The sequence below is a fragment of the Astatotilapia calliptera genome, chromosome 4 (genome assembly GCF_964374335.1).
Source record: "Astatotilapia calliptera chromosome 4, fAstCal68.1, whole genome shotgun sequence".
Classification (NCBI taxonomy): domain Eukaryota; kingdom Metazoa; phylum Chordata; class Actinopteri; order Cichliformes; family Cichlidae; genus Astatotilapia; species Astatotilapia calliptera.
The window spans coordinates 35,155,179-35,174,787 of NC_137425.1; the positions used below are offsets into that span (position 1 = coordinate 35,155,179).

General features: G+C 43.6%; 1 protein-coding gene across 11 annotated transcripts; it reads left to right on the plus strand.

Annotated features, from left to right (window-relative positions):
- The first annotated feature begins 339 nt into the window (after nucleotides 1-339).
- LOC145428411 (uncharacterized) lies at nucleotides 340-15,658 on the plus strand. Of its 11 annotated transcripts, none has more exons than XM_080300565.1 (5): nucleotides 375-501; nucleotides 2,427-2,621; nucleotides 2,774-3,444; nucleotides 13,018-14,370; nucleotides 14,696-15,658. In XM_080300565.1, exons 3-5 carry the CDS (start codon nucleotides 3,304-3,306, stop codon nucleotides 15,380-15,382), a joined length of 2,181 nt encoding a protein of 726 aa, XP_080156691.1. In that variant the 5' UTR covers nucleotides 375-501; nucleotides 2,427-2,621; nucleotides 2,774-3,303; the 3' UTR covers nucleotides 15,383-15,658. The 11 variants fall into 11 exon arrangements, with proteins under 11 accessions (XP_080156689.1, XP_080156693.1, XP_080156694.1 ...); XM_080300564.1 differs by having other exon boundaries at nucleotides 2,427-2,492; XM_080300569.1 differs by having other exon boundaries at nucleotides 2,427-2,492; nucleotides 2,774-2,879.
- The last annotated feature ends 3,951 nt before the right edge of the window (nucleotides 15,659-19,609 follow it).

A 19,609-nucleotide genomic window follows, 5' to 3' on the forward strand; every position in this document is an offset into this window, starting at 1 on the left:
TGTTTCTTTAAGTTCCCCAGGAAGAATGATAAATGTTTTTTATAAAAAATTTGTTAATACTTTTAGCTATTTTATATCCATGAATGTAAGTTTATTAATAAAACACCATATTTCTGCCGTTTTATAAGGATATGAATTGTACATACAATCAATTTCAGACTCAACCAACAAAAAGCCTCTCAGAACAATATTTATATGTAGATTTTTTTCGCCTCCTCATATCATCATTTTTTTACTCCTGGTTCTGTATGTTCATGTTCTGTTCTTTTGTAAACTTCATCTGTTTGTATGTTGTATACTCATTGTGTTTCAATAAAGTTCGATTTAAAAAAAGGTACGTTCTAAACGAAGCTTCAGACGTCACTGATCACGTGACTCCGGCCAAACGAATCAAGCCTCGACACGGTGCTTCTGAAGCAGCGCGTTGATCTTTCTGACACACGCACCGGAGCGTCAGCTTCAAGCGGACCATCGCTACGTCTCACATCTAAAGGTGTCAAGGTAACTTTGAACTGAGTTCAGTCAATCTGGAGTTTTTCCAAGTTTTCTGTTGCTCTCTGTGAGAGAAGAGCGTTAAAGGCGGGGCTCTCCAGAGTCCAGCAAAACAGGAAACCACAGCTGGGTGTGTGTAAGTGTGCAAACCAATAGAATGCATCGTGGTGGGGGGGGCATCACGGGCAAGAAAAAAATAAAATAATCGGTCGTACCCATGCTTCCCCGACGTCATGCCAGCGCATATTGGGAAATTCGTAGGCACCGATCGGTTTTCTATCAGCCATTTGCTGGGAGTAAGGGCGCCCTCCGTTTGCGAGGTGCGCCTGCTGCTGGCGGCACAGGGAGGAGAGGGCGGGGCGGCGGGGAGTCTCTGGCTGGCTGGAGCGGCATCTAATAACCAACTCGCAAAACAAAATAAAAACAACAAACAGATATTATGATACAGACTTATAATTTGCACCCATGTTTTTTCTACATTCTATAAAGTGAGCGCGAGAGCCCTCGGTGCGCCTGCGCGCTGCTGAAGTCAAAGTAAACTTTATTGTCATCTCCGCTACAGACAGTCCAGCATATAGAGAGACGAGACGACGAGGCTGCAGTTACAGCGGTGCAAGTAAACAAACAACAAATATAAGAAGAGTAAGAAAATAAATCTACACTTTAGGACTCGGGGTAAAGGATCAATAACAATTTAAATTATAATTTACAGTTTGATGATTTAAAGTCTCACACAAGCCGTCAAAAGGGGCGGGGCCGGCTGCTTCCAAGTAGAGCACATTTCATTTATAATGATGTAAATCCAAGCCCATCATGGATTCACGATCTGAATCCTGGGTTGTGTGAAATCCCAGAAATCAACCTTAGACAAAGTGAATCTGTGAACTAAGGTGTAGGTCTGTTAGGTTAATTGTGCTGATCCTCGGGTTGGGGGATTTGTGTTTGTACTGGAGCGCAAAATTCAAACCAATGGAAGATGGACAACAAAAGTTCAAAGCCATCAGGTGCTCAGTTTATGTATTTATTTTTGGCCTGCATCAGTAAGAAATGCCAAATTATATACACAAAGTTACAGGAATCACCACTCCTGTTATTCATGATGATTTCAGTAACATCACATAATAACATGTAACATCCTGTAAGCACAGTCTGCCTGTGTCTTTTCTCTGCAAATGAACATTTTCAGCCAATATAGGTAATACATCAACATGGCTGCCGTGGCTAAGTTAGGAATATTTATAATGTCATTTCAAAACTTGCATATGATCTGCAATTTGTAGCAGATCTACTGACTGTCACAGCAGCTGGAGCAGTCTCAAATGCAGGTCAGTCCACTGCTGCCCCCTGTGGCCAAGTGCCATAGCTACTGCTGGATGAACTCGTGACACATCTGCACCTGTTTCTATGAACACATTGAGTCTGAGTGGCTGCACTTACACTGGTGCATTCAAACATATTGAAAGATGGCAGCAATGTGGATTGTCAAGACTCAAACCAACCATTGAGCAAAGACAGCAGGATCACTTGTTTCTGTTTGTTATACAGCCAGATTTACTCGTGACACACATGTGCAGCTGCTTTATCACCTATTCTGAATTTGTTTCAAGCACAATACATTTGTTACACATGTTGGGATATTGTGTTTGTTTTAAATGTTATATACCTGTGTGGTATGTGACTTGTGTTGCCATGACGCCAGGAGTCTCTTGGAAATGAGATTTTTAATCTTAATGAGATTTTTTTTTACCTGGATAAATAAAGGACTAATTTGTAACTTTCAGTGTTTTCCGGTCTTCCAAAAGAAAAAAAACCTTCAACTACATGACATGCAGTTGTGTATTTGTTTTCACCTTATCATACACTTGAAGTTTTACAAATCCCCACTTCTTTAGTGAATATCATTTCAGTCTCAGACAACCTCGTTTCTCTTACAGAGGTTGAATGCACCTTCTGCGGATGGCGGTACCACACAGTGTGCGTGGACTTCCCCTGCACAGAAGGCAACTACAAATGCTGTGAATGCTAAATAAACAGAAACAAATGATCCCTGTTGTCTTTGCTTGATGATTGGTTTGAGTCTTGACAATCCACATTGCTGGCGTTGCATCTTTCAATGCCAGCAATGGCAGGTATCAGTGCTCAAAGCTTTTGTGTTTGTTTCCAACAAGTTGCCCACCTCGGGAAACAAAAATGTGTTCTTTTACTTGTCAGATGAACATATGAGACACTTTGACTCTTCAGTGCAGTGTGGAGCCTAACAAAGATCTGTTTTGTGTCCCAGCTGATCAGCAGGAGGAGGAGAGTCTGACGGAGCAGCAGAGGAACATTTTCAGCTACTTGGACTCAGCTCAGCCACTACAGAGGAAACAATGAGCTCAACACAGAAGGTGACAGACAGAGCAGGACCATATGACCAAAGATATTTATCACCATATACATCTGAACATTTGCCATAACGATGTAGCTGACGATAGAATTGACACCAGACAAAATACTTTACAGCTGCACAACTTTATTAAAAAGCCATCAATGTATTTTCACTGAAACAAGCAGCTGTTGTTTATGTGCATTAAAGTTATATAAAAATGTAACAGTGCAAATGCAAATTCCTCGCTGACAGTTTAACCAAAAGGCGTTTCCAGTGGAAACTGGCCGACACATCCTGAGCATAACCATGTATAATATCCACTAAACTTCAGAAGAGGTTATACAGTCGTGGCCAAAAGGTTTGAGAATTGCATAAATATTGGAACCTGGAGAAGTTGCTGCTTAAGTTTTTATAATAGCATTTTGCCTGCACTCCAGAATGTTATGAGGAGTGATCAGATGAACTGCATCGTCCTTCTTTGCCATGAAAACGAACTTAATCCCCAAAAAGCCTTACCACTGCATTTCATTGCTGTCATCAAAGGACCTGCTGAGACCATTTCAGTGATCGTCTTCTTAACTCAGGTGAGAATGTTGGCGAGCACGAGGCTGGAGATCATCATGGCTGTATCCCGATTCAGGTTCTGCAGCTTTAAAGTCCTCAAGGGCCGCGTACTCAAAGGCCGCTAAGGCCGAAGTGCGAGGCTCGTAGGCTCGTGAAATGGGACGTCTAGCCTCCGTCGCGCTGCCCAGGTTGCCTAGCAACCATGATACTAACAGCTGGAAACGTTTCATACAGCTTTGTTTGACAGAAATGAAGGAGAACATATTTAGTTCATTTGTTTCTACATGAGCTCTGTGTGATTTGATGAGTATCTGAGGCTGAGACCACAGGACTGTGAAACATGATTGTTGGGCTTCATTTCTGTGCTGAACAGTCGTTTAAGATTAGCTGTAAATAACAATTAGCTGATGTTGTTCATGAGACTAAAGTCATCTCACTGTGGTAATGTAAATATAATATGGCCAATATTATAGTTATTATATTAATCACTTCACTCACAGACAAGTATCTGTGACAGTGTGTATACAGATGTATCATATATAAGAGACAAATATTGTTCATTTAATATGTTGTCATTACTAAATTTGGCTCAGTGCTTACATATATGTGTAAAAGCAAATGTAGGAGCTGTGATAACTGTGTCTGATAGAATGAAGAGTAGACTGATATATGAAATATTCCTTTATTGGGTGAGAAAATCAGACCATGTCATAACTGCTGTAAGTCATACAGAATAGATATCAGAGCCTTAAACAGGCTGACGTCTACTAAATGGGTCAAACTGGGCAGAAAGTCTACAAACACATAACATCCTTATAGAATATGATGTAACACTATTGTTACGTTCTGTGAGGCTGTGGGAGTGTGTGGGTGGGGTGTTTGCCCACTCTCCCCGCCTCCACCCCTCTTGCCACTCCTACCCCTCTCTGTCTCTCACTCTCCTCTCTCCCCAGGACACAGCTGCTGCTGATTAGCCTCGTTTGCCACCTGACTCCAGTCAGCAATCATCCTCTGAGGCTATTTAAACTGGGGATGAGCTGTTAGCAGGGTGGCTTTTTCCTCGGTGGCTCTACGCGGTTCTGTGCTAGATTTTGGACAGACAGCCTCTTTCTGACCGGTGAGCAGACGGGCTTGTGGGCCCTGAGAGTGTCTCCCCGTGGTGGGGAGTAGGGTAGGAAGTGTGGGAAGTGCCTCCTTTTTTATTGTGTTTGTTTGGTAGTCCTCCTGCCTTTCGTGGCTGCGAGCGTTTTCTTTGTTTCTTTGGCGTTATTGGTAAGACGGCGTTGCCGGCCCTTTAAGTTAATGGTAACCTGTACCGTTTTGTAATAAAGTTTTATTGATGCAGAACAACTCTGTTTGTTTTCCTTTTTCATTCTGATTCCAGACTCATTTGTTACTGGTCCCCTCTCTCACATGCCTAGACCCCTTCGGGGGGAACGTAACAATGTGGGGGCTCGTCCGGGATATGAATGGAAGGAATAACAATTGAGTTTTAGTGAGTTGTTTGCCGGTGGCTTGTTTAGTTGTATGGTATCTGCTGCGCTCTCTCTCCAGTTAGCAAAGGGGAGTGTCTAGCTGAGCGTAAGCTCCTCCTTCAGGCACTCATTTTTTATTTTTCCTTTATTATTTTCGGAGTAATCCCGGGTGGGGATTAGTTCCCTGTCGGGGGTAGGCTTGTCGGTGCTTTGTGCACTTGATGCTTAGCCTTTAAAGTTGCCTCGAGCCTGGTACACTCCAGAAGCTAACTAGGCTAAGATTTTAGTAGGCAGGTCTGGGGAGAGGGTCGGCGGTACTTTTATTTATTGGTTAACCTCTGGCCACACTTTTCCCGCCTGTTTTCTCATTTGTGTATTGGAGGTGGTGCTTCTTTGTTGTTATTGTTAGCCTCAGGTAGTTTTTTTGTTTTTAGAATTGATGGCTACCTTTGATATTGCCGTGTTTAATAAAAACCCCTCGCTTGTCCAACTGGACGCCTGTAGGAAGAGGGACTTGCATGAGGTGGCATCAGGTTATAGCATTTCTGTTTCCACAGCTCTGCGTAAGGCTGAGCTGAAAGCTGCTCTTGTGGCTGGCTTGGTGGAGAAAGGGATAGTGGCCTTGCCAGTATCTGCCAGTCCACTTGAGCATGGTGCAGCGTCTCAGCCTGTTCCGCAGGCGTCAGCTCAAGCTGTAGGTCCATTGGTGTCGACACCTGTTGGTCAGGGGCTGCCTGTGGACAAACCCATGACATTGCCTCGCTTTGAACCCCTCTCCATTGAATCAAGTGAAGGCTCGAAGCAGGATGCTAAGCTCCGTGTACGCCTGGCTCGTCTCCAGTTAGAGAAGGAGGACCGTGAGAGGGAGTTCCAGCTAAAGAAAGAGCTGGAGCTTAGGCGTTTAGACGCAGAGCTTGCTAGAGCCAGAGAGGTCGAATTGAGGAAGGTGGAGGTGGAGGCAGAGACAGCTGTGAGGTTGCGACAGCTGGAACTCCGGCAGGTTTCCCTTCCTCCGACCGCCTCCATTCGTCAGGCGGACACCCCGTTTGACGTAGGGAAAAACAGTCGTCTGGTTCCGATGTTCCGTGACACTGAGGTCGATAGCTACTTCGAGTCGTTTGAACGAATAGCCACGGCCTTGCACTGGCCACGGGATTCATGGGCCATTTTGCTCCAATGTAAGCTGGCGGGTAAGGCTCAAGAAGTTTGTTCCTCGTTGTCAGCTGAGGACAGCTTGGACTATGACAAGCTGAAAAGGGCTATCCTGCTGGCCTATGAGCTGGTCCCAGAAGCCTATAGGCAGCGTTTCCGGGGGTTGAGAAGAGGTCAGGGTCAGTCCTATCTTGATTTCGCCAGGGAAAAAGGTGTTCTTTTCGATCGGTGGTGTGCGGCCTGCAAAGCCACTGACCTGGCTTCGATCCGGGAACTAATGCTCATAGAGGAATTTAAGAACTGCATTGCTGAGCGCATCGCGGTATATATTAATGAACAGAAGGTTTCCTCGCTACAGCAGGCTGCGACGCTGGCTGATGAGTTCGCGCTCGTCCATAAAACCAGTGTCGGTAGGTGTGACCGGCGCGATGCCCCAGTGAAGGCTAGCGAGGTGCCAGTTGCACAGCACCCAAAGAGTGAGGTACTTGTGTTTCGTCCCAAGGCAGACCGAAAGTGTTTTTTCTGTTTTAAGTCTGGCCACCTGATCGCAGATTGTGAAGCTTACAGACGGAAACAATCAGTCTCGTCTTCACGTAAACCAAAAGGGGTTGGGCTGATTAAAACCATGCCTCCTGTCAGTAGGCCCCCTTCCCCTGAGACCCCGGATGAGTGTTTTAAGCCTTTCATTTTTAAGGGGATAGTTTCGCTTTCTGGTAAGACCGAGGATAAGCGTGAAGTGACCATTCTGCGTGATACTGGTGGCTCACAGTCCCTCATACTAGCTAGTGTGCTTGAATTTAATGAGAAGTCTGACTGTGACTCTAGCATCATTGTAAGAGGTGTTGGGATGAGTTTTGTGCCTGCTCCCCTCCATCGTATCTGGGTACAGAGTGAGCTGGTGAGTGGTTTCTTCTCAGTGGGTGTGCGGCCTTCTCTCCCGATTAATGGGGTGGATTTTATAATGGGAAATGATATCGCGGGTGGGAAAGTTTACCCTACCCCTGAGGTGACCAGCAATCCTGTTATAGAGCCTGTGTTAGATGCCCTCAGCCTGCAGCACCCGGATGTGTTCCCGGTGAGCGTTCTGACTCGTTCACGTGCCCAGCAACAAGGTGGGGGGGTTGATTTGTCAGATTCAGTGATCGGCTCTATTCTAGAGAAGGATGTGATGCCCTGCACCAATGAGGGAGATAATGGAGCCTTAGAGTTAGCTCACAGTGTGGTTGAGCCAGCTCCTGTGTCTGGAGCTCCTTTTCTGCTCACCCGGGAAGCACTTGTGACGGCTCAGAAAGAAGACCCTTCATTAGTTCAGTGTTTTACCGCAGCAGCTCAGGATAAGGGAGGTGAGGGGAGCAAGAGGCAGACATTTTTCGTTTGGGAAGGTTTATTGATGCGCAAGTGGACCCCAAGGCCTGGAGAAGACTGGAGCGTAGTGCGGCAGTTGGTGGTTCCGACCAGTCTGCGGTGGCATGTGCTGCAGTTAGCACATGATCACGCATGGTCAGGTCATTTGGGTGTCACTAAAACATATGACCGTATACTGCAGCATTTCTTTTGGCCGGCAATGAAAGCAGATGTAGTGCAGTTTTGTAACACCTGTCACACTTGCCAGCTTGTGGGTAAACCGAACCAGGCGGTGCCCCCCCGCCCCCCTACGTCCTATCCCTGCTGTCGGTGAACCTTTTGAGCATATCCTGGTAGACTGTGTTGGCCCCTTACCAAAGACGCGGGCAGGGAATCAGTTCTTGTTAACCATAATGTGTGTGTCCACTCGATACCCAGAGGCGATTCCTCTGCGGAAAATCACGACAGCAAGCATTACCAAAGCACTAGTCAAATTCTTTACCACCTTTGGCCTCCCGAAAACCGTGCAGACAGATCAGGGTACCAATTTCATGTCCAGGGATTTTAATCGGACTCTACGGTCCCTTGGAGTTTCTCATTCTGTGTCTAGTGCTTACCACCCAGAGTCACAAGGTGCACTGGAGCGGTGGCATCAAACTCTCAAGGCGATGTTGAGTAAGTATTGCCACGACACTGGAAAAAGCTGGGATGAAGGGGTCCCTTTTGTATTGTTCGCTATACGTGATGTGAAGCAGGAGTCTTTGGGGTTCAGCCCAGCTACCCTGGTGTTTGGACATGACATGCGGGGTCCGCTAAAGGTGCTGAAGGAGAGTTTTCTCAGTGGTTGTGTGCCTAAAACTACTGTGATGGAGTTTGTAAAAACATGCAAGGACAGGTGGCAACGGGCTACTTTGTTAGCAAAAGAGGCTCTCTGTGTATCCCAGGCAAACATGAAAAAACGATGTGATCAAAAAGCAGTGGAAAGACAGTTCCAGCCTGGGGACAAAGTTCTTGTGTTGTTGCCCGTGCCCAGTTCTGCCCTCATGGCTCGTTTCTCAGGCCCCTATGTGATAGTGAAAAAAGTGTCTGACACCAACTATATTCTCAACACCCCAGAACGCAGAAGGAAGACTCGCCTATGCCATGTCAACATGTTGAAACCATACCATACCAGAGACACCAGCATGACAGAATCATCAGACACTGCTGGGACGGCTGTCCCCGGTTCAGTCCCTGTTGCCCTGCTAAGTGTTGAAGTTAAGGGTGATGATGATCTGGGTACCCTTTCTGAGGGACAGCAATGTGGGCGGTTGTCAAATTCCGTTTTTTTAGCTAAGGCCGAGGCCAACCTATCTCACCTTCCTCCGTCCCAGTGTAAAGAGGTACTTGACTTGCTGCACTCCTACCTGTCTCTTTTTAGTGACGTACCCTCGCGTACCCACGTTTGTGAGCATGACATTGACGTTGGAGACGCAGTCCCAATCAAGCAGCATGCATATCGTTGCCCCTTCGCCAAACGTGAGGTCATGAAAGAAGAAGTTGAGTACTTAGTAGAAAACGGCTTGGCACAACCTAGTTGTAGCCCCTGGAGCTCCCCATGTCTACTAACACCTAAGTCTGATGGCACACCCCGTTTCTGCACAGATTATCGGAAGGTAAACGCTGTAACGGTCTCTGACTCTTTTCCGCTTCCTCGTATGGAAGACTGCATTGACAGCATCGGCCCTGCCAAATTCATCACCAAACTCGATCTCCTTAAAGGCTACTGGCAGGTGCCTCTCACTCCCAGAGCTTCAGAGATTTCCGCATTTGTCACCCCTGACCACTTCATGCAATACACAGTAATGGCCTTTGGCATGAAAAATGCCCCAGCTACTTTTCAACGACTGATGCAGTTGGTGTTGGGAGATGTGCCCCAGTGCAATGTGTATCTAGATGATGTGGTGCTGTACACAGACACATGGGCAGATCATATGTCCCTTCTGAGGACAGTGTTTCAGCGGCTAGCCGAGGCCTCGTTGACCCTCAATCTCGCTAAGTGTGAGTTTGGTAAGGCAACCGTCACTTACCTAGGTAAGCAGGTGGGGTTTGGGCAGGTCCGCCCAGTGGAGGCGAAGGTTGCTGCAATCCTGGACTACCCGAGTCCAGCCACCAGACGGGAACTAAGGCGGTTCCTAGGGATGACCGGATATTACCGGTGTTTCTGTAAGAACTTTTCTGTGGTCGTGACCCCGCTAACCAAACTGTGTAGCCCAAAGGTGCCTTTTGAATGGTCAGTTGAATGCCAGCATGCCTTTGAGTCGGCAAAATCTCTTCTGTGCAGCACCCCTGTATTGGCAGCTCCAAACTTCTCTCGCCCCTTTAAGCTAGAGGTCGATGCCAGTGCCACCGGAGCCGGGGCAGTCCTGCTGCAGGATGATGAGGAAGGTGTGTGCCATCCGGTCTGTTATTTCTCTGCAAAGTTCAAACCCCATCAACTGAACTACTCTACCATAGAGAAGGAAGCCTTAGCTCTGCTTCTAGCTCTGCAGCACTTTGAAGTGTATGTGGGCTCCAGCGCTTCCCCGGTGACCGTGTTCACAGACCACAACCCCCTTGTTTTTCTGAACCGGATGTACAATCACAACCAGCGACTGATGCGCTGGGCACTCCTGGCCCAGGATTACAATCTGATGATCATACACAAGAAAGGTACTGACAATATAGTGGCTGATGCGCTCTCACGCAGCTCGCAATAGGTTGTTGTTGTTGTTATTTTGGTAGGGCTTCAATGTAAGGGGGGGGGGAATGTTACGTTCTGTGAGGCTGTGGGAGTGTGTGGGTGGGGTGTTTGCCCACTCTCCCCGCCTCCACCCCTCTTGCCACTCCTACCCCTCTCTGTCTCTCTCACTCTCCTCTCTCCCCAGGACACAGCTGCTGCTGATTAGCCTCGTTTGCCACCTGACTCCAGTCAGCAATCATCCTCTGAGGCTATTTAAACTGGGGATGAGCTGTGAGCAGGGTGGCTTTTTCCTCGGTGGCTCTACGCGGTTCTGTGCTAGATTTTGGACAGACAGCCTCTTTCTGACCGGTGAGCAGACGGGCTTGTGGGCCCTGAGAGTGTCTCCCCGTGGTGGGGAGTAGGGTAGGAAGTGTGGGAAGTGCCTCCTTTTTTATTGTGTTTGTTTGGTAGTCCTCCTGCCTTTCGTGGCTGCGAGCGTTTTCTTTGTTTCTTTGGCGTTATTGGTAAGACGGCGTTGCCGGCCCTTTAAGTTAATGGTAACCTGTACCGTTTTGTAATAAAGTTTTATTGATGCAGAACAACTCTGTTTGTTTTCCTTTTTCATTCTGATTCCAGACTCATTTGTTACTGGTCCCCTCTCTCACATGCCTAGACCCCTTCGGGGGGAACGTAACAACTATAGATCAACTTAGTTCAGAATATATAAAGCATATAAACAGTTACAGCAATATGATGCAACAAACACAGCAGCTACTGATCCAAAATACTCAAAGCTTCATAGAACTGAAACCAACATTTATTTTAGCTCCATTCTGCTGCTGATACAGACTTTAGGTTTCTGAACATTAAACTTGTTGCTGCCTTTCATAGTGTGTAACTTGAAGGCCCTGAGTACTTTCTCCCACACTGGAAACACTGGGATGATCACATTATGTGAACATTACCTAATAAGACTGATTCAGCACAGACAGTTATGTTAAACTTTTCTAGCAGTCCTTCACAAACAGGGAACAGTCTGTCTATTCTCTCCATCTGTCAGCTGCTGCTGGCTCTTCCTCCTCCTCTTCCTCACACACTGCTGAGTTTGTCCTGGTGGATCATCAGGGCTGCAAAGCCTCACAGATGATGTGCAGCAGTGGGTCCCTCAGTCTGTCCTCACTCTGGACACTTGCAGTCGTCACACATGGAAATCAAATGTGTGATAAGCTGCAGGATTCAAACACAAGTGTAACTTATAAACACATGTTCATACTTTTATTCCACAATCAGAGAGAAAGAAACAGAGAGAGAGTGCAGGACAGACAGACAGGTGACAGTCTCAGGTGTACACACTGCTACAAACAGGAGGATTTAGTGTTTGTGTTATTACGAGTGTAAACAAGAAGAGTTCCAGATGGTGCAGTGGACACATGTGACTGCTGTGATTAAAGCATCTTTCTTTCAGCTTAACGAGTGAACCGTCAGCTCGTTCAAACACACGTTAAAGTGCGTTTGGCTCGACACCACCGAACAGAGGCAGCAATATAACACAGCTCACATTAACAGTGCAGTGGATCCTGCTTGTGCCGTGATGTTCAGGACTGCAAACCGAGCAGCATCACTGACTTTCAGCTTGTTGTGTTTGTGGATATATGACTGACTTTAATTATCCACAAAATCATCACATTCTCTGTCAGATTAAGGTCGACTATTGAACGGCGTATATTTTAAAGGCTTTAAAACCAAGTTAACGCTGAAAGTACAAACATCACTAATGTCACATAACTCTGCCGACAAGGCATAGCTATGGCTATGAAATGCTCTTTGTGTATCACTTCTTCATTATGAAAGATGTCATTAATGCACTAGTAATGTCTCATCTGGAGTATTGTTCAATCATTTGGTCAGCAGCTAATAAGACAGATCTTAACAGACTTCAGTTAGTCCAGAATAAGGCGTCCAGATTAGTGTGAAGATGTTCATACTATACTAATATTGATAAAATGCATAATAACCTTTCTTGGCTTCCTGTACAGGCTAAAATATTCTATGGCTTACTTGTAGTTCTAAAGAAAGCAATTCTGTTAAACACACCACATTTATTCTGCTCAGCTGCAGTATCCAGATGAAATACATCATCATATTACACAGTTTTCAACAAGCTGCAATTTAGTAAATGCTCGAGTTAAAAGTAACGTTTTGTAAAACTGTTACATTTAGAGCAACTTTTAAGTGGAATAAGTTGCCTTAAAAAATTAGAGAATTATTCAAAACTTCAATGAGCACTTAAAAGCCGATTTACAGAGCTTTTAGTTGTTGTAAATATTGTAAGACATGATTTGTTTTTGAAATTTGTGTAATGTGCCTCAATGTTATTGATATTATTATTATTGATTGCTTATATTTGAACAATTGTGAAACCTCACTGTGGATGTAAGAGTGCAATTATGTGGATATCTTGAATCCACTTTATTGTGTAATATTTTATGTGAGTATTTGACGGAAGACGAGCAACATCTGTTGTGGAAGCTAACGGGGTTCCTTTAGAATAAACAAACATAGGATTTATTATCACTGAATAATTCTGTATAAATCTATACAAATTATAGAAATATGTAATAGGAAACAACAAAATAATCTAAATTATAAAATAGTGTGTGTGTGTGTGTGTGTGTGTGTGTGTGTGTGTGTGTGTGTGTGTGTGTGTGATTTTAGTGTTTGAACAGTCATGAATTATCTTTAACAGCAGGTTGGATGTAATGTGTTAGAACTACCAGCAGGTGGGGATAAGAGACCTTTAAGGTGTTTGGTGCCACGCTCCACCTTCAGGTTTAAAACTAGTGTTAATGGAGTTTGAAGGCTGAGTTTGTTCCACGACTGCATTTCACTCACTGCCTCTGTTTGTATCTCTGTCACTGCAGGACCAACATGGAGCCAGAAGTCAGCGCTCTCAGGAGGCCGACAAACCTCACAGAAGAAAGGGAGAGAAAAAACACACCTGTGACGAGTGTGGGATGGAGTTTACTCTGAAGGCTTCACTAAAACAGCATCAGGTCATCCACACTGGAGAGAGACCGTTCAGCTGTGAACAGTGTGGAAAGTCTTTTTCCTGGATGCGTTCCCTAAAAACACACCAACTCATCCACAGTGGAGTTAAAGCGTACAGCTGTGATCAGTGTGGCAGAGCTTTTACTCGCAGTAGCCACTTACAGAGGCATCTAGTTACCCACTCTGGAATTAAGCCATACAGCTGTGATCAGTGTGGCAGAGCTTTTACTCACAGTAGCAGCTTACAGAGTCATCTAGTTACCCACTCTGGAATTAAGCCATACAGCTGTGATCAGTGTGGCAGAGCTTTTACTCACAGTAGCAGCTTACAGAGTCATCTAGTTACCCACTCTGGAATTAAGGCATACAGCTGTGATCAGTGTGGCAGAGCTTTTACTCACAGTAGCAGCTTACAGAGGCATCTAGTTACCCACTCTGGAATTAAGGCATACTGCTGTGATCAGTGTGGCAGAGCTTTTACTCGCAGTAGCAGCTTACAGAGTCATCTAGTTACCCACTCTGGAATTAAGGCATACAGCTGTGACTTGTGTGGAAAGTCTTTTTCCTTGAAGCGTTCCCTAAAAAGACACCAACTCATCCACAGTGGAGTTAAAGCGTACAGCTGTGATCAGTGTGGCAGAGCTTTTACTCGCAGTAGCCACTTACAGAGTCATCTAGTTACCCACTCTGGAATTAAGGCATACAGCTGTGACGAGTGTGGGAAGGGTTTTACTGAGAAGGCTAAACTAAAACAGCATCAGCTCATCCACACTGGAGAGAGACCGTTCAGCTGTAACATGTGTGGAAAGTCTTTTTCCTTGAAGCGTTCCCTAAAACAACACCAACTCATCCACAGTGGAGTTAAAGCGTACAGCTGTGATCAGTGTGGCAGAGCTTTTACTCACAGTAGCAGCTTACAGAGTCATCTAGTTACCCACTCTGGAATTAAGCCATACAGCTGTGACATCTGTGGAAAAACTTTCAGCCAGAGAGGGAGACGAAATACACACCTACGCATTCACACCAGACATGATGTGTACTGCTGTGAACAGTGTGGCAAATACTTTACAACAGACGCACAGTTACAACAACACATGTTTACCCACACTGAGGAGAGACCTTATCAATGTGACCTGTGTGAGAAGATTTTTAAATCTCCACATGACCTGAGACGACACCAACAGATCCACACCAGAAAGAGACTCTACAAGTGCAGCTACTGTGAGGTATGTATTTATATTGTTATCTTGTCATTTTAGCCTGACTGTTTGGAACAACTCTGCTCATTAAACTGTGTTAGCATGTTAGCAATTCTACTGCATGGAAAAGCAGCTCTGAGTGATTATTCAGATTTTCCTTTCAGTTATGATTTTAGTATTACTGTAGTATTATGGTGGTAGTATTGTAGTTATTGCAGCCCAGTAAACTGAGTGTGTTAACTGAAACAGTCAAATGTAGTTGGACGTCTGCAGAGATGCTCTTTATTTCAGGCGACGTTCAGGATACAAATGTTGAAGGACTGACTTACACTGTCTTTGTGTCTTTGTTTAGAAGCAGAGCGACACAGATGGATCCAGTTCTCAACCCTGTCATCACTGTGGTGGTGGGAAAGACTTTCTTTGTGACCTCTGTGGAAAAACTTTCAGTCAGCAAATTACCCTAAAAGTACATCAACGTAGACACACTGGAGACAAACTGAAATACTGCAAAGAATGTGGGAGAAGCTTCACCACATCAAGTGGTTTAAAACGACATAAACTGATTCACAGTGGGGTTGAAAAGCACCTCTGTGATCAGTGTGGGTCATCCTTCACTACTGAAGGTCATCTTAAATCACACGAACGAGTCCACACAGGAGAGAAACCACACAAGTGCAGACACTGTGAGAGAAGCTTCTCACATTCACATAATCGTAACAGGCATGAACGTGCACACATGGAAGGAAACTACAGCTGTGACCAGTGTGACAAGAGCTTCAGGAATCTCAGTTCATACTCTGCACACAAACGATCCCACGTTACTAATAAACTGTTTCACTGTTACCAATGTGCCCAAACATTCACCTCATTGTCTGCTCTGTGCAAACATCAGCGCGATCACTCAGGGCTGAAATCACTCCCATCACTGGATCACAGTGAATCTGAAGACACAGAAAGATCCTCTGGTTTCTGTGTCAGACTCAAAAAGCTTGAGATCAGGCTCCACAGAGTTCAGATAGAATCTCCTGTAAAAATCTGATGAGGCAGCTGTGAATCAAACTCTTCCCCTAGTTCCATTTTAAGCTTTCAAAACTGTCCTACTGTAGTGTTCATGTCAAGTGGTTAGCTTTCTTTTCATCAGTTGGTTGAAAACTCTGTTTCCTATTATAAAGTTTTTGTTTTAATGTATTTTGATCCACATAAATGTTTTCTTGTTCAGGTTCTTTATGTTATTGAATCTTGCAAATGTTAAATAAAAAATTCAAATGTAAAATATCTTCACTGATGGTACAAATAAACTGTCCTTTCAGCTTTAGCTCCTAATTTATTCATTATTTATGGATGTAGCACAGCAGCCGTCTCTTGATTAACACATGGAGGGCTCGGGATCTGATGGTGTCGTCTCCCTAATTTGCCCACTCAGTAAATCTCACTCATGGCCAAGAAATTGAAATAAACCTTGTTTCCCTGCTGGATAGTGATCCACTGTAACTCTGCTCCTCCTTCCTGTTTATGATTTCTGTGGCTGAAGTAAAATTCCCTCCATCCATCACTTATCCCAGCTAACCCAAAGTGAAATAAAGTTTTGCTGGTCTTAAAAAAGCATTACAATAATGGGCATTACCAATGCAAACTGAATGATACAGAAGATGAAAGAAGAGACTTTGATCAGTTAATAAAGCTCATGATCTGGATTCATTGTGGCTGCTACACAGATACTTCTGGGTCACTTCTCTCAGTTAGGAACCTTCCTCACCAAACTGACTGTTGGACCACACCCCTGGTTTCATGAGAAATTGTTTCAGCCATGATTTCTCTTCCTGTATTTCAGAGTAAAGACTGAAGTGACAAATGGAAGCATGTTTAAAAAACACAATGTGAGAGAGACGTTGAGGTCCTTAGAAGTTACCCTGGGTTTTTCTGTCACCCTGCTAGATGTTACACACCTTGTTATTGGACTGGTTTCTACTGCTGGACTACTCCTGCGGAGAGTAACAATACTCTTACTAATTAGCTCCCTTTCACACCTTTGGGGATATTTATTTTTGTGTTTGCAGCGCTGTGAGCCAGAACAGCGAGAGAAAAATCTGCAGCAGCGACGAGCCGAATGCTTACGTGAATCGCAGCAGCTGCACATGTGCTACGCTGAATTAGAGGATATCTTTGCTCTGGATTTCTATTTCTACTTTTTCATTTCTATATGATTCTTCTTGCATCTAAACAAAGATGATTCAATTTGCTAAATGTTGATGGCTCTTCGTGCTCGGGTGTAAATGAGACGTAATATTTGCTCTTGGTTTGGTTCTCCTGTACAGAACCTTGCAGTACAACAGAAACCTAAAAACATTATTTGTAGTTGTTATTCTTAGTTGTTCTGCTGCCTAAATACCACAGGGTCTGATTATGAAGTTATTGAGCTGCACATACTTTATGACCTGCTTAAGTTCGAGGTCACAGCGTCTGTAGAGCAGCTGGAACATAATGAAGTCTACAAGGTTAAAGTTTTCTCTTCAGTTATTGTTCTTTCTGCTGCTTGGTTTGATGGATCTGAGAGCTTTTGTTTTTATTATTGTTATTATAATTATCATGAATATTTTACTCTCTAGAAGCTTTAAAATAGTGTTTGTGTTTGAAAAAATTGATTTAAGAATTGAACAGAAACATCTGTCCTTCTGAAAATGGCCCAAAGGCACGGAGACAAAGTCAAAGGATGCAACCTGTAACTTTCTCTTCCTTCATGTCAGGACCATCATCCATGATTTATATAAAATGCATATAGCAACAGTAGCACTTTAGTTTGGACTTTATGATTTCTGTAACTGGAAAATATTATTTTGTTTAAAGACAGAAGTGACCGCATAGTTGCAACATCAAAGGGAAATATTAATTAATTAGCATCAAGTATATTTGTTGCTTAAGCGTTTGCACTATAACTTAAGTAGGATTATAACTTTTAAGGAAGGAAAGATTTCAGATATTTAGTTCACTGTTTCAGTTATTTTATATGAAATTAAAACATTTACGTTGGTCAAATATGATGCTCTAAATCCAATAAAAGTTTGAAAATAAATGATGTATTTTTAAATGCTGCAACAAATGTTCACAAAAAGTAACTATAATTAAAACCAGTTAAACAAAATCAAATGTTTGAATCATGCTTAACCAAATGCCAGGCTGCAGAGCTGAACCTAAAGTATACGTAGAAAGATTTCAACATCTGAGCAGTTTTTAATGTTTTTATCACATATAAATGTCACAGCAGTGGGTCCTGGCCCAATGCTTTGTGTTTTTGCTTTTCTTTGACTCTTGTTTTTCTTGCTTTTTGTTCTTCTTATTTATCAGGCTCTCAGTAATCTTAGTTCTCCCTCCCTCAGTGTTCATTTCAGCCTGTGTTTAGTTTCTGTTCCCGTGTCCCACGTTTCATCGTTTCATGTCGAGTCAGCCCTGTCTCTCTGTTTCCTGTGTCTCCCCAGTCAGCCCCGCCTCCCTCGGGCACTCATGTGTGATACAGAGTAATAAACCTGACTACATTTGCTACACTCTCTTTATTACCTGTTACTTTAAAATTCATACACTAATTATGTCTGCCCATCTCTCTAATGTGAAGGTCAAAGGTCAACATCCCAGTGACATAAGAATAATCCCAAAGGGGCAAAGGCAGCGGTTAATTTAGCATAATTAGCATTAAGGGTACAGCAAGGATATACTTTTACCAACCCGTTCTCACTCCCGACGCGTAAAATAATGACGATTTGTCACGTCCCTTAACTTCTCATGCTGACGCCTAAGGTACCCTTCCACGTTTTTATGTGACGCTGTGGGTTGTCAATTCATTCCAATATGAACGCGCTCGCGGCGATCAGAGACGCTTCGAGCAGAGGCTCCAGCCATCCATTTACTCCAATAATAACCCCGTCACGGCGAAACATGACGTCGTGAAGCACAATCTAACTGGAGACCCGGGGACCCTCTCCGCGAACGGGTTTTTCTCCCTAATTTAATGCTTTCTTTTAATGACATCGTTAACGTTTCTCAACAAAAACACGTGAAAGTATCACTGATAATTCAACAATAAAATGGCTTCATGTTGTGGCCATCACACAGTGTTTTCCAAACTGATTCACGATCTGAAAGTGCTCAGATTTAACGTACATAATCCTTTGTTAGGTTTATTAACTAAGCTGTAGTGCCTCTGCACCTCACTGTACAATACCTTGTGCAATACTTTTTGTAAATAGTCAACAGTGCAATAGACTCAATACTTGAAATGTGCAATTCACTTGTATTTTTATTTTTTATTCCTATTTATTCTATTTATCCCCTTTGTATATTTTATTTATATTTGTCTCTGTATTTATATGTGTGTGTGTGTGTGTGTGTGTGTGTGTGTGTGTGTGTGTGTGTATATATATATATATATATATATATATAACAGTTCTGTAACTGTAACTTCGGTCGTTGCTGTGCTTTTTTTGGAAGTCGAATTTCCCAGAGGAACCCACCCGAGGGATTAATAAAGTTCTATCTTATCTTATCTTATCTTATTATTTTCATTTCACACGTAAAACACATTTATAGATTCATTCACCACTCCTGTTAGTTTTGGATGCGCTCGGCTCCAGCCAATCAGACCAATTTACGCAGACGCACTAATCCCGTAACTGCACACTACCCATAATCCTCGACCGCCGTCGCTATGGGAATGAAGATAACAACAGCTTGGTGCTACCCGTTATTCCTTTATTTACTCTAAAATAATAACCAGCGATAATACGAAATTAAACTGGCCCAGTGTTTAATTATGTAATTAAAAATTGCAAATTTTAGTATTTTATTTTTTACAAATTGCAATATTTATCTACAGCGCGCCTTTAGCGACACGTCAACAGATCTTAAGCAAGGCGATTGGATGGTTTTTACTGCAATGCATCTTGGGAGTCGCAGTAAATGTATCTTTCAACTCACGGTCCTGCAGCGAAGTTTTTGACTGGACACGAGGCAGATCCTAGCTAAGTAAGTTGTGATAAACTGTGGGTAATTTGCATGTTCACTGAAATATAAATTTCAGTGATATTAAACTGATATTAAACTTGAAATGTTTTCACAGAGCAGTCTGTGTACCAAGAGAACTACTTCTGCAAAAGTTTATTTAATTTTTTTTGTGATGTATTCTCATGTGTAAGACACTTGCTTGGCCACCCAGCTAATGTTAGTACTGCTCTATTTTAGCAATGTATCTTTTCTGTAATCAATTCAGGGTTTTTTT